The 15354-nt window shown below is 39.0% G+C and overlaps 1 protein-coding gene across 1 annotated transcript; it reads right to left on the reverse strand.

The window, feature by feature from the left end:
* Positions 1 to 6877: 6877 nt before the first annotated feature.
* Positions 6878 to 8643, reverse strand: LOC115951678. Its single transcript, XM_031068839.1, has 3 exons — positions 8253 to 8643; positions 7927 to 8138; positions 6878 to 7114 (listed from the first exon to the last, which is right to left on the reverse strand). The coding sequence occupies exons 1-3, from the start codon at positions 8641 to 8643 to the stop codon at positions 6878 to 6880; spliced, it is 840 nt and encodes a 279-aa protein (XP_030924699.1).
* Between the last annotated feature and the right edge of the window lie 6711 nt (positions 8644 to 15354).

Here is a 15354-nt window from a genome sequence, read left to right on the forward strand (position 1 = left end):
AAGGTTTTGGCTAAAAGGGATTGAGGGTTATGGCTTATCCTCCAAAATTGCTTTGCAAGCATTGCTTGATTCATGAGGTTGAATTTTTTGAAACCTAAGCCACCCTCGTTTCTGTTTCAGCACAATTTATCCCAATGTATCATATGAAGCTTCTTAACACCCTGCTTATGCCCCCACCAAAAGTTTCTAATGACAGCATCCAATTTCTTGCATATGGTTTCAGGAACTTTGAAACAGGAAAAGGTATAGAGGGGTAAGGTTTGAAGAACGGAAGTAATGAGCGTACCTCTACCAACTTGGGATAACAATCTAGCTTTCCAACTTTGAAGCTTGGATTTTAATTTGTCTAACAAAAACTGGAAATCAGAAACCCTCTTACCTTTCAATTTGAAGTCAAGGCCAAGGTATTTACTACGATTTTTGACCAGATTAACCTGGAGAGAATTGGCTAAGGAAAGTTGCTCAACTTCAGGCATATTGGAAGAACAAAATAGGTCAGATTTGGCCAGATTGATGTTCTGCCCTGACAAGTTACAATACCACTGCAAAATATTATGAATATTTTGGAGGGATTTGTTGTCTTTTTTGAAGAAAAGTAAAGAGTCATCAGCAAAGAACAGGTGTGTAAAGGTACACCCATTTCTACCTACCTTAATCTCCTGAATAGCCTTGTTATGTTTAGCTTTCAAAAGAGCAAGAGACAGCACATTAGCACATAACAAAAATAGATAGGGAGATATAGGATCCCCCTGTCTTAGCCCTTTTGAAGGTTTAAAAGTCTGAGTTATACTGCCATTAACAAGGAGAGTAAACTGAACAGTTGAAACACACTCCATGACCTAACCTATCCATCTTGGGTTAAAATTCATGGCCACCAGAATGGCCCTCAGAAATTTCCAATCTATCCTATCATACGCCTTACTCATATCAATTTTTAAAACCCCATAACAATGCTTCCTTCCCTTTTTCTTACCGAGAATATCAAAAATTTCATGGGCAATGAGGATGTTATCTGAAATATTCCTTCCTTTGATAAAAGCATTTTGGTAAGGAGTGACCAATTGATCCATCAAAGGTTTAAGCCAATTGGCAAGGATCTTAGAGATGACTTTGTAAATAACATTACAAAGACTTATAGGCCTAAACTGATTGACATTATCAGGGAAGGATTTTTTTGGAATAAGGGTAATGAAAGTATGATTAAAAGATTTGAGTAAGGAACCTGAATGAAAAAAGGCTTGAACAGTGCTAAAAACATCAAATTTCACAGCATCCCACTATTCCTGATAAAAGAAATGCTAGAATACCATTTGGCCCAGGTGCTTTGTGAGATCCTAACTGGAAAATAGTAGACTCAATTTCAGAATAAGAGACAGGACAATCAAGAGCACAACTCTGTTGGCTTGATACAAGGGGAATAGGAAGAATTTGGATTTCATTCAAAATGTTTTCAAAAGCAAAGACAAAACCATCATATGATTTTTGAAAATGATTCACCAATAAGTTCTCAATCCCTTTTTGATCCTCTATGACACTACCATCCTCAGTTCTAAGCTGCAAAATCCTATTCCTAGCCCTTCTCTGTTTCACAACAGTTTGGAAATATTTAGTTTTTTTTTTTTTTGATAAGTAATAAGGATTTATTGATAACTAAAAGAGAGAGACACCCAAGTACACAGGAAGTATACATGGGTGTACAAATCAAATACAGAAATTACATAAATCAAGAAAATCCAAAAAAGAAGAAAAATGATGGTTTCTCCATACTGAGAACCAGTCCAGTAAGGTTCTGAAAAAAAGAAGCTTGAGATTAGGCATAGAACGCTCATTGTCTTCAAAACACCTACTATTTCTTTCCTTCCAAATACACCACATCAAACAATGAGGGACAACCATCCATATATCTCCATTGCGATGGCGACCAAATCGACCTTGCCAGCAAGCAAAAAGCTCAACAACAGACATTGGCATAACCCAACAAACTCCAAATAAATCAAAAACCATATCCCACAACTCCAGAGCAACCAGACAATGAAGGAATAGATGGTCAACGGTTTCATTGTTACACTTGCACATATAACACCAATCCAAAATGCAAACCTTTCTTTTCCTTAAATTGTCAATTGTTAGACATTTCCCCATGGCAGCGGTCCAAACAAAGAAAGCCACTCTAGAGGGAATCTTCTGCTTCCAAATGCTTTTCCAAGGGAAAAACTGATCACTGTGGCCAACTAGAAGATGGTAATATGCACTAACCGTAAACCCCTTACTCTTACAAGGAAGCCAACATCCCTTGTCCTCCCCAGTTCCCTTTACAGGAGTGCTATAAATGGTAATAATGAAGCTCCAGAAGGCTTCCAATTCCCGATTATGAACATCCCTACAAAAATGTATCTCCTAATGAAGGACTCCATAGGAGTACCTCATTAGATCAGCCACACTCGATTCTTTGTTTCAAAAAATCCTATATAAATAAGGATAGCAGTTAGCAAGAGGAGATGATCCACACCATCTATCTAGCCAAAATCGCACTTTTGATCCATCTCCAATTTCATACAGAAAAAACCGAGATAAAGAGGGCCACCCTCTTCTAATATTTTTCCACAAACTAACTCCATGAGGACCAAAGAAAGGGCTAGAACACCAACCACCCCAATCACAACCATACTTCGTCTCTATCACTTGACGCCATAGAGCATCACTTTCTTACCCAAATCTCCATAATCACTTCCCTAATAAAGCTTCATTGAAGGTTCTCAGGTTCCTAATCCCCAAACCACCTGAGGAGAGAGGAGTACAAACCATAGACCAATTAACAAGATGAAATTTGGGCTCATCTCCTAGGCCTTCCCATAGAAAGTCCCTCTGAAGTCTTGCAATTCGATTGGCCACTGAAGCAGGAATAGGGAATAAAGAAAGAAAATAAGTAGGAAGGTTAGAGAGAGTGCTTTTAATTAAAGTAACTCTACCTCTCTTGGATAAATATAACTTTTTCCAACTTGCTAATTTTCTTTCCATCTTCTCAAGAATTGGATTCCAAATTGTTTTGTCCTTGTATTTTGCCCCCAAAGGAAGACCCAAATATTTCATTGGAAGAGACCCTTGCTTACAGCCTAAGACAACCACCAAAAGATCAAAGTTTTGAACTGCCCCTACAGCCACCGGTTCAGACTTACCCAAATTTACCTTCAAACCGGACACAGCCTCAAACCAAATGAGCACCATACAGAGAATCAGTAGTTGATCAATATTAGCATCACAAAAAACTAGAGTATCATTAGTGAAAAGGAGATGGGAAATCACCAAAGATCTTCCTGTAGAATCACCTACATGAAAACCTAACAAACGACCTTCATGGACAGCCTTATCCAACATTCTACAAATGGCTTCCATAACCAACACAAATAACAAAGGGGACAAAGGATCACCTTGCTACAACCCCCTTGAACTCCCAAAAAACCCATGGGGAGAACCATTAATAAGGATAGAATAACGAACCGTTGATAAACAAAATGAAATCCATCGCCTCCACTTATCCAAAAAGCCACAATGCTTAAGCAAGTGGGAAAGAAATCCCCAATTCACATGATCAAAGGCTTTCTCTATGTCCAATTTACATAACAACCCTAGTTGACCAGATTTCAATCTACTATCAAGACATTCATTAGCAATAAGGATGGAATCAAGAATTTGCCTATTTAGAACAAAGGCATTCTGAGGAGTTGAAATGATGTCTCCTAAAACCATTCAAAGTCGAATAGCCAAAACTTTAGCAAGAATTTTATAAACCCCCCCCCCCCCCAACAAGGCTGATAGGCCGAAAGTCCTTTACTTCCACTGAAGCGGCTTTTTTAGGGATGAGAGCAATGAAATTTGCATTCAAGCTTTTTTCAAACTAACCTATAACATAGAAATGGTGGAACACAGCCATGATATCTGATTTGAGAATCCCCCAGCAAGCTTGAAAGAAAGCCATTGGGAAACCATCTGGGCCAAGAGATTTATCCCCATTAAACTTCTTGATGACTTCATAAATCTCAGCTTCCTCAAAAGGTCTCTCTAACCAATTCACATTATCCCTGGAAATCCTTGGGAAATCCAACACATCTAGGAAAGGCCGCTGCTCTTGCTGCTCCAAGTATAAATTCATGTAGAATTGTTCAATATGGTCAGCAATCCTATCTTGGTTGGAAGACAAAGCCCCATCAATCATAAGATTTTCAATAGAATTATTTCTTCTATTAGAATTGGCCATCCTATGAAAAAACCTCATATTGGAGTCTCCATCCTTTAAGAACAACACTCTGGACTTTTGCCTCCAGTTAATCTCCTCTAACAAGGCTGTCTTCTCAAGATCAGCACGAAGGGATGCTTTTTCCAGTTTTTCCTCCTCTGAAAGAGGTTGATTGTCCTCTTTAACATCCAAAGCATTCAACTTACTCCATAAATGCTGCTTCCTGGCTGAGATGTTGCCAAAATCAAATTCGTTCCACTGCTTTAGATCCGATTTTAGAGCAGTCAACTTCTTGGCAAGAATGAAACTAGGGGTCCCTTGAAAGTGGTAATTCTCCCACTAGGACTTCACCTTGTTTAAAAACCCCTCCGCCTTCAACCACATATTCTCAAAACGAAAAGGAATTTGCCCTCTTCGATGACTCCCACTCTCCAAAAGAATTGGAAAGTGATCAGATAACACTCTAGGAAGCCTTTTTTGGGAGAAATGTGTGAAATATTCTGCCAATACCGAAGAGGAGAGAAACTGATCTAATCTAGAAGCTGAGGTAGAGTTAGACCATGTGTAAAGACCTCCCTCCAAAGGATTATCCATTAGCCCATGAAGAGAAATAAAATCTGAAAAATCATACATGCAGCGAGTAAATCTCCCTGCCCCTAACCTCTCCGAAGGGAAGCGGATAACATTAAAATCACCTCCCAAACTCCAAGGCAAATTCCACCAACTGTTCAAGCTTGCCAATTCCTCCCACATAAATTGACGCTTTCTGTTCAAATTTGGACCATAGATACTTGTGAAAGCCCACTCAAATTGGTCAATGACGTTTTTGAACCTATAAGAAATCGAAAAATGCCCTACTGCTTCCTCTATCTTTTCAACCACCCTTCTGTCCCACATGAGCAGAATTCCACCAGAAGCACCCTCTGAACCCAAATATAACCAATCTATATAAGGACAACTCCATATACTTCTAACAAGTCCTCTTGTAACCCATTCCAATTTTGTCTCTTGCAAACAAACAATATCAGCCCTCCAGGTACGTAATAAATTACGAATCTTGAGTCGTTTTCCCTCTCATTCAATCCTCAAATATTCCAAGATAAAATCTTCAAATTCATTGGGAAATAATAAGAACCATTTCCTTACCATTACCAATGTGCCTTGTTGAAGTTGAACCATAATTGACAAAGCTAAATAAACCCCTCAATTCCCTTATTCCTTTCCTCCTTGAGCTCTTTACGGTTTGTTCAGTTTTTTCCTTAAAAGCCCTTTGCTGTAACTTAGCTTCAACAGCCAACAAAAAATTGGTTGTTGGCTCTTCCAAACCTTTGAGGGATGTCCCATGAAAGTCATCAAACCCACTGAATTTTTCCTGAAACCATTCTGAGTAATTTTCCTTACCTAGCAAATTCTTCACAATTGGAGTCGCTGACCCATCACCATTATCCATAGGCAAAGAGTAAGCCAGTGGTTCAATAGTTAAAGGAAGCAAAGGAACAGTACACTGAAAAGCATCCTTGGAGTAGATATTTGAAACCCAATCCTCCACAGCCACATCATCCCCTTTTTCCTATTCTGATATTATCTCCTTAGATTCCAATGACACCCCCGGTACCATTGCCAACTGATTCGAAACATCCACTCCGCCAACTACCTCTCCTAGTGGCAAAGAGATTTGAAATGGGACTTCCACCCTCCTCCCGTCCTGTAGCTCAAGAACCCATTGCTCAGAATTCCCCCATTTCTTGATGACATTGTCCGAATGCTCATGGATGATCCGTTGGATGTCACGTTGCAAGGCCACATCACCTTCAGAACAAAGAGACTCATCTATGGAAGCATCGGAGCACAGAGACCCAGCCGCGGAAGCATCAGGGACGTTGACCACTGAGAGAAGCTTCTCGGTGCATGTCGAAACCATGTGTGTCGAAGTTAATTCAACCTCGGACTTATTGCTACTCACCAAAGAAGCACTTGTAGATGCCGAAGTGGTTGGGTGAGAGGGAGGAACTTGCGAGGAATGCTTAGAATGTGGGTGGGTCAGATTATAATTGTTGAGAGGAATAGTGGGTTGGAAAGGTTTGGGTTGCCACTTAAAAAGAGTTTTATGATTGGGATGTTGTTGGGCTTTGGGGGTGGGCTTGGAACTTGGCCAAGTTCCTCCTCAAAAGCCTTGGACCACACAAATCCTTTAAGCCCACGGTCTTTTGGGCCCTTTTCATTAACCTCAGACCACACAAATCCCATCTCCCATTTTGCCTATGCTCTAAACGCATAAAAATATCCAAAGTCAACTCAGATGTTACATTGTTGCTTTCAATACCATTTATAGTTGACAAAATCATCGCCTCTGGTTGTTCCCTCTATCCCGGGGTACAATCCTTGCAGGTATCACGGTTATTATGGTTGCGATTTGACAAAAGCCTATCCTTGCAGGTATCACGGTATTTGAGGCAGGTATCACAGTTTTTGAGGTTGAAATCTCTTGGTTTTGAATTTTGAATTAAGATAGATTTATTTTTTCCTACATCTCCTCCGCCACCGCTGTATTTCCGATTCCCCGCCACCACCAACGCAAAGGATTTTGAGGAATCTCTATTGGAAAGACCTGAGATTGCTTGCTTGGGAGCTAGAGACTCTGAGTCAATCGCCTTTCTCAGGTGAAGAGAAAAACCTCTCCAGCCACTCCCCCGACTTCCCTTCTGGCACCACAATAGAACCCTTACGGTGAACATGAATGAGTTCAGAAATTACAAAGAAGAAGCCGTAAGAGTTGGAACCCAACTGAAGAATAAAACATTTGTCACCCTCACGAAAGGATTTTGCAAACTGACCATGAGATTGTCCAGCGATTAGTTCTTCCACAATGAACAACAATCTCTTTGCACATCATTTTCCCATAAAAATTGATTTTAAAGAATCTCTACCTCTCTCATAAATACGAAGCTGGTAAAACATACCACCTTCCTCAATTGAAAACTCAAAGGTTTTTGATTCAACGAAGAAGAACACAGAGCCTCCCATATTGAAAAAGAAAACAACAGAGAAAGCGAAAAAAAAAAAAAAACACAAAAGAAGATAGGAGAACAAAGAAAAAATCTATGGCTAATTCGAGGTAGCCAGGCCTCAAACCCTCTGATTTTCCGAGCTAAGAATCACTCTGCTTTTTGTCACAAAAACAGAGCATTCTGAGCTAAGAATCACTCAGACCCTCTGATTCTCAGTAGAATAACACACACCTAGCGGGCCTTTAACCCACAAACACATTCTCCATTCTTATGGGGAGTGGAGGTGCTATACTGATATTTGGTGCTTCGATTTAATTCAGCTAGAAATATTCTTTTTGCCTTAGGGTTCCCAATTTATTTGTTGGTGGTTTTCCTCATAGCCTTACAGATTGTGCTTCAAGCATAGCCTTGACAGCCCAACAATTGAGCATCCCTACAGTTCTCAACCTAACACCCTCTTCCACCTAGACTTGACTTCTAGCTTTTTCTGCTTTCTTTTTTCTCTCCTCCCCTCTGTGTTCACACCCACTCCTATTTATTTTCTCTCTCTTTCCCTAACTTCCTAGAAGAACTTTGGAAATATTTAGTATTCCTATCACCCAAAATTATCCAGTTGCATCTTGCTTTTTGGGCCCACATCATTTCCTCCCCATGCAACAAGGTTTCTAACTCCTCTTTAAACACCTTTTCCTTCCTCACATCATCAATAGAAATGATGGAATTCTGCATAGTTTGGAGTTGAGCTTGTTTGTGAGCAATATCATGTTCTAATCTCCCAAAAACTTCCTTATTCCAAGTATAGAAAGCCCTCCCCACATTTGAAAGTTTAGTCCTAAACTGATAAGCTCTAGACCCTGTGGTTCTAACACTCCAAGCTTCCTTCACTACATTTTTACCTGAAGAATGTGATAACCACATCTGTTCAAAACGAAAAGGCCTTCTACGATAGCGCAACTTAAAATCAAAATCTAATATTATGGGACCATGGTTAGAATGAATAATAGGCAAACTTTTTAGTGCATAATTAGGATATGTGTTTATCCAATCTACACTTGCAAAAGCCCTATCTAGTCTCTCCATTACAAAATCACCCTCCTCCCTTTTATTCATCCAGGTAAATCTTTGACCAGAAGCAGCTAACTCACAAAGAGATAATTCATAAATAACATTATGAAGAGAGTCAGCCCCTAAAAGAGCACCTTGATTGAAAGAAAATTTATCATTATCGCTGAGGACTTGATTAAAATCCCCAATACAAAACCAATTAGGGTGTGTTAACATTTTTAAGTCCTTAAGCTTATTCCAGACATCCTCACTTTTAGCTAAAACAGGGTGGCCATAAACAAAAGTGATGGAAAGAGGTGTACCTTTGTTGTCCATGCACAAGATTCTTAGATGCATGTCTGATATGGAGTCTTTGATTAGGCATCTAGGCAAGCAAAATACCACCACTTAGACCTTCCCTCGGAAGCTCCTAGCCATCAAAAAAACCACATCTACTCCAAATTACTTCTCCTTTATCCTTAGCAAGTCTAGTTTCCATAAGAAAAAGAACATCTGGCCTATACTCCTGGGCAATATTCTGACATTGTAGAACTGCAGAGGATTTGCCCAAAACCCTACAGTTCCAACTCAAAACTCTCATGGCTGCTTGGGAAGCTGAATAGGGTTAGCTTCCCTGAACCCATCTCGTTCTTCAGCACAAGGATTAACTGAATTTCCTTGGTTTTCAACAGACTTTGCAGTACCCTGATCACCATTATCTTCTGAACACAAACCGTCTTTCTGTTTTTCTAGAGCTTGACAACCCGTAAGTAAACCACAAAGGATTTTCTGTCTGATATTCCTCCCTATTTTCCCTATCTCTTTGCGGAATCTTTTCCTTGAACCCAAATTATTAATCTTCCTATCAAATGGAGTATCAAAACATTCATCACACTGAAGCTCTGATAAAGGGTGAGGGTCAGAGGTTGTAGAATTTGGTGTTGGTGGACCTGGGTCAGTTAGGATTGGATTCGGGCAGCTAAAAGTTGATGTATCTAGGCTCAGAGGTTTAAGTGGTGAACAAGTATGTTGGGCCCAAGAAGGTTGCCCACGGTCTGGGTTATAGGATTGGGCCTGGCCCTAATTTAGCTGTGGGCCCCTACTTGACTCACCTTTCTCAAAATGCAGCCTCTCCCTATTCATACGATGGACCAGAGAATTCGAATTCGGAGACTGATGGCTTGTTTGGAAGTTTAAAAAAGGAGGGAGAGTAGAGTAGAGGGAGTGGGAGTAATTCAATTACTTTATTTGGAAGCTTTTTAAGGAAGGAGGGAGAGTAGAGTAGAGGGAGTGAGACTAATTCAATTACCTTATTTGGAAGTTTTTTAAAGAAGGAGGGAGAGGAGTTTGGAGGGGTTTGAAGGGGTTTCAACCACCTCTAACCCCTCATTTTTAATTCTCCCAAATTGGAGAGATTTGGAAGGAGAGTAGAGTAGATAAATTATTGACTAGATAAATTTCTCAATTTACCCTTACTAAATTAATAATAAACCAATGTTGCAAGTCCCTTTTTAAATAGGGGTAAATTTTTCTATTTTAATTATTTCCTCTCCTCTCCATCTTAATTTTTAAAACATCTAAACAAAGAGAATCACTAATTACTTCCTTCCCCTTTACTAATTTTAAAAATATCCAAATAAGGTGGAGGGGAACCATTCCCCTCTACTTTCATCCCCACTACTCCCCTCTACTCTCCTTCCTTTCTAAACTTCCAAACAGGCTATAGGAATTTGATCCCTATTCCATTGATTCGCAGGCAACACCTCAGGCCGTTCTCTATTCAAAGAGTCAAGATTGAAAAGTATAGCTGTACTAGAATCACTATCAGTCTCAGATTCCAAACCTTGATTATCTTTTAAAGTACCAGTTGTGAGAAATGGACCCTCACCTCCAATCCAAGATCATTTTAGAGCAGAAGATTTTGACGGGAACCACGAGGGGCATAAGACAAACGTATCTCTAGCAGGGTGGTTCATGTTTGGGTTATGGTGTTGGTTTGCCACCTGGGGTGATTGATTTTGAATAACTTCCACAGGATTTTGGTAACCAGGTGAAGAAACTGGTGAGTTAAAAGGAATGCTGGGGTTTGGACCATTACCAAGATTCAGAGAGTTAATTGCAGAGTTGAGTGAGGCCTGTACATTGTCCTGGTGGTTCAGGGGCTGAGGGACAGCTACATCTACATGAGAGATAGGATGACTCTGTAATGGTACAGGTGGAACAGAGCTATCCAATATAGGAGTAACTGGGTCCGGGTAACTACGAAGACTACTAGCATGTGTTTGGGATGATGAAGATGGAGTAACGGTTCAGGTATAGGTGGATTGGGATTTGGTGGCTGGGGATGGGGTTGCATGTGGTTATAACGGATTTGGGAGGTCCACCTCCTACCCCGATTGTAGAAAGCCCTTAGGAAATTACCAAATTGGGGTTCAAGTGTATCATAGTTGAACCTTACCTAGTGAAGATTCTGAATACCACGCCGTTGCCTAAAGAGCATCATTTCTACCTCATCCATACTTTGTGAACATTGACTTCATACATGCCCAATCAAGCCACACCTGTTGCATAACTTATACACTCTCTCATATTTACACTGAATCCAGATTTTTAAATAAACACAGCTCTTCCTATTTCTCTCTTCTCTCTCTTAGAGAGCTTTAGTCTTCAAGGCTTTGTGCCGGCGTTCTGTCCATCTGATAGCTGTCCAATCTCCTTCCTTCTATACCTTTCTTTTCTTCCTTCCACTGACTTCTTTATTCTCTCCACTTCTTTGTCTTTTTTGTTCTTAGTCGGTCACCTTTACCCTTTTCTACCTTCTCCCACTTCTTGTGTGTGTGTTTTTTCACGTCTCCTTTTTTTTTTTTTAACCTTCTCTCTTTCTCCGCGTTTTCTTTGTTTTCTTCTGGGTTGACCTTCCTTTTGTTCTTTATCTTTTCTTGTCATCCAGCTACTGGTTGTGTTTCGTGGTCTTTCTCTGGGGTTTTTCTTGCATGCAACGCTTGATTCTCCCCTTTTGTTGATCATCATGGATGATTCCTTTAATTCTAGGGAATACGGCTGGACGGATAGTAGTGAATTGGACGGTAGTGCGGAGATTTCAGAGGAGATCGAGTCAGATTTTCAATCTTATGATGAGGATGAAGTCCCATTCGCACATCATGGCCCTGTTTTAGAAGCAGATTCTGAAGAAGTTGCAATCCAAAGGGAATTTTGGAGTCTGTGTGCAATCGGGTTCATTCTTGACTGCAGGGAGTTTTCAGTGAACCATCTCCAACAACTTATCAATCATGCATGGCGGATTAGAGGTACTGTGAGGGTTGTGGGAAGGGAGTCCTACTTTCATATTATACATTTTGAATACATTGATGATCTGAATCATATATGCTCTGAAGGCCCTTGGTCAGTGGATGGTGCGTTATTTGTATTAGAAAAATGGAGGCCAAATTTAGTTCTTGATAGACTTCAATTGAATTTCGTTTCTATTTGGGTTCAACTGCATGGGCTGTCTCTAGAGTACCAATATCCGGAGTTGGCTGAGAGGATGGGTCAACTAATGGGTACTTTTGAGTTATGATACACGGACACGGACATGGCGATACGACAATTTTTGAAAAACGAGGACATGATATGGCGTGGACATGGCAATTAAATAATTAATTAAATTTTATATTTATGCATAATTTTTAGACATAAAATACATTTTTGTTTAGAATTTAAATTATGTAAGAACTACAAATAAGTAAACTAACACCTAAAGTAGTACAATAATACACATAAAATGTTCAATATTCATTTTAGTAAAATCACCTACAATATTTAACTTTAATAAATAAATAAAATTATAGCAGGACACCAAAAAAAAAAAAAAAAAGTTATAAGGTATAACTTAATATGGCAGTAACAAGTAACAACATTATATATGAGATTAAAAAAACATTATATTATATCCCACTCTCACACTATAATAGTGAGAGTGGGATTAAAAAAAAAAAAAAAAACAAAATGCGTTATAATAAGTGGGTATAAGTAACCCATTCAGCATTCACCCAAATGCCTAATATCTTAAAAAAAAAAAAAAAAAAAAAAAAACAGAGAGAAGCTTAACAGCAAAGAGGTCGGAGACCTGACCTGTTGTCCATGCTGAGAGAGAGAGATCGGAAGGGACAGAGGGCATTGACGTCTATGGAGCTTGCCGATCGGCTGGATCTAGCTCCGGTGAGGGACAGAGGGTAGCGGCAGCGGGTAGAGGTCAGAGGGAGGGTGGGTTGAGAAGTGAGAACTTGAGAATGAGATGTGGGTTTCGATCTAATGACTTCTCAGACTTGTTGTTTTAGGATATATCACAAAATCAATGGTATTGGTAAGTCCATCTATCAAAATCTGTAATTTTCCTTTTTTTTTTTTGTCACCGCTGGTGTGTCGGAGCCGTGTCGGCGGCGTGTCGGAGAAGCAAAAAAAAAAAAAAAAAAAAAAAAGAGACATTGCTCGGACACCGGAGTCCCGCGAATCATACCAGTTCCAGTGTCTGATACGTGTCAGACATCGACACGACGCCAAAAAGGGCGTGTCGGTGCAACCTAGTTTTTGAGAGGATTGACTGGGAGGATAGGATCCCTCATAACATAAGGTTCATGAGAATTAGAGTTCGGATCAACCCATGGATGCCTGTTATTTCAGGATTTGTATTAAAGTTAGCATTTCTTATAATAGGCCTATCTTCATTGCCTTAAAAATACAAAAACATCCATTGTAACTTTTAGGCCTATTTTCAATGTCTTCAACATACAAAAAAAAATTCTCGGTAATTTCACTCATCCAATCATTAGTCCAAACTTGATAAATCTTCCAATTGAATACTCGTCATAAATCTTCCAAGTCAAACTCACTTCGGTCTAGGATTGAGTTGTCCGAAACCATTTGAAAAGTGTTAGGTTCACATTTGTATGTAATTGGCATATCCTATGATAACACATGATTTACTTGTTTATTATCTTTCATTGTTTTCTACATGATGCGGATATCATGTTTATTAAGTGCTTTTAAGAAAGACAGGTATGGAGCCAATCAAAATAGTCAATCCTAGTTTGTGTTATAGTTTCTTAAGACTGGTTGTTTTTAGATGGGCTAGTTTATTTGAATATGGGTTCATTCATTGTATTCAAGTTATTATTGTATTGGACTTACTCTTGTACTTGAGGTTTTGTCATGGATTGACAAATGAGGAGATTGTTAGGGTCATGTGTTTTGGTATTGTCAAACCATACTAAATTATGTGTCTTTTATTGAGTTTTAATGTGTCTTAAAGTTGTAATTGAAGACCAAGTTGAAGACACAAAGTTTGCTTAAGAATAGATCAAGAAAAACACATTTTCAGTACTTTTTCAGCATGTACCTTGATAGCAACTCGATACCTCTCGATAGAAGCTAGAAACTTACTACCTCCTCAACACAAGCTCGATCTATTGAGATTTTGTTCTCGACATAAGCTCGATAGTAGCTCGATCTATCAAGTTATGCGGATTAGCAAAAATCAGTAACGCAAAAAAGCCCATAACTTATTCGTTTGAAGCCCGAATTGAGATCTGTTTGAACCGGTATTTAAAGGACATCATAAGCCATCCTTTATATGGCTTTTAAGAGAGAGAGAGAAACACTCTGTTTATGTGGCTAGGGTTTTGTAACCAAGTTTTCTCTATTTCACCAAACCAAAGAGTTTCAAAGTAGATCTAAAGATTCCATTGGTGAAGAAGTTGAAGTCATAGCTGTTAGGTTCTAAAGTTTAGAATTTTATGTATTTAGAACTCTAATGTGTATTGTTGGCAAACCATGATCAAAATAATGTGTTTAGAAGTGTTTAAGTCTAGCTCAAAGTTGTGATTTTATGTAAAGTTGGAATCGAGTTAAAGCAGGAAACATTGTGCCTTTTGGCCTGGCTCGATCGATCGAAAGACAGGCTCGATCGATCGAAGCTCGGGCAGAATGCTTTTCTGCAGATTCGTCCAACTCAGCCCTAGTTGTTTTAAAACATTTTTAGGGTTTCTTATTTGTCCTAAGTATAAAAGGCAAACCCTAGCCACGTTTTAGTGTTGCTCATATTTGCGGTTTGTGTAAATCTCTTGTGAGATCTAGAGGAGCTTTCCTTTGAACAAATTTAGGGTTTTCAAGGAGAAGATTTATCTACGCCTTGATGATCAATTCAGTTGTAGCCATTGAAGCTTAAAGAAAACACAAGCGGGTGTGGTTGTAGCTGGTGGTGAATCCAAGAAAGAAGGAGTCCGTGAATTCGGAGCTTGCACGTGGTCGTGTCAGTAAGTTCTACTGGTTGGTAGCAATAAGAAGTCGAGCGTGGAGGCTTGTAAGTCTTATTGTATGAACTTCGATTCTTTCAAGATAGTGGATTCAAGTTTACCTTGAGGATAGCTAGGTCAAATCCTCCCCAGGTTTTTACTGGTTTGGTTTCTTGGGTGATCATATCTTGTGTCTTTTATTTTCTGCTGCTTTGCATGATTTGATCTTTTATATTGTGATAACCTAGACTTGTTTAATTAGACTAAGTAACAACTTGGCTAATTACCTAGGTTTAATCAATTGTTTAAGGAGTCTAAAAACTAACAATAGCAACCACCACAGACTTGCTATTGTGAGGAAAACCTTCAAGAGGTTCTTGAAGTTAGTTGGAGGTTCCAATTATGATTGTGGGTGGGGTGTTCATATATTGAAGAGTTTAGAAGTTCTGAAGTGGTAGAAGGTTTCTATTGTAAGATCATCTACTGAGATTGTAGAGTTTAGGGACAAATGTTTTGTACTAGATCTGAAACTTCTCTTTATTATAATGGATTGTTTTTTGGGAAGGTTTCCCTTAGGTTTTTTTACAGTGAAATTAGTTTGTTTCATTGGTTTGAACAAATATTATTCATAATAGATCTAATTAACAACTTGGGTTTAAAACTTATTAATTCTATCAACCGGAGTCTAAATTTCCCAATAAAAAGGAATTATACACAATTAGAGATGGACATTTTCAATTATTATTGACAAAGTGATAATCATTGATACAAATAAATA

The sequence above is a fragment of the Quercus lobata genome, chromosome 7 (genome assembly GCF_001633185.2).
Source record: "Quercus lobata isolate SW786 chromosome 7, ValleyOak3.0 Primary Assembly, whole genome shotgun sequence".
Taxonomy (NCBI): domain Eukaryota; kingdom Viridiplantae; phylum Streptophyta; class Magnoliopsida; order Fagales; family Fagaceae; genus Quercus; species Quercus lobata.

Coding starts and splice junctions, on each gene's coding strand:
- LOC115951678 (XM_031068839.1), bottom strand. CDS start 8,643: ATGCATCTAAGAATCTTGTGCATGGACAACAAAGGTACACCTCTTTCC. Junction 8,139..8,252: donor TCCTAATTATGCACTAAAAA/GTTTGCCTATTA, acceptor CACATTCTTCAG/GTAAAAATGTAGTGAAGGAA. Junction 7,115..7,926: donor ATGATGTGAGGAAGGAAAAG/GTGTTTAAAGAG, acceptor TGATGTGCAAAG/AGATTGTTGTTCATTGTGGA.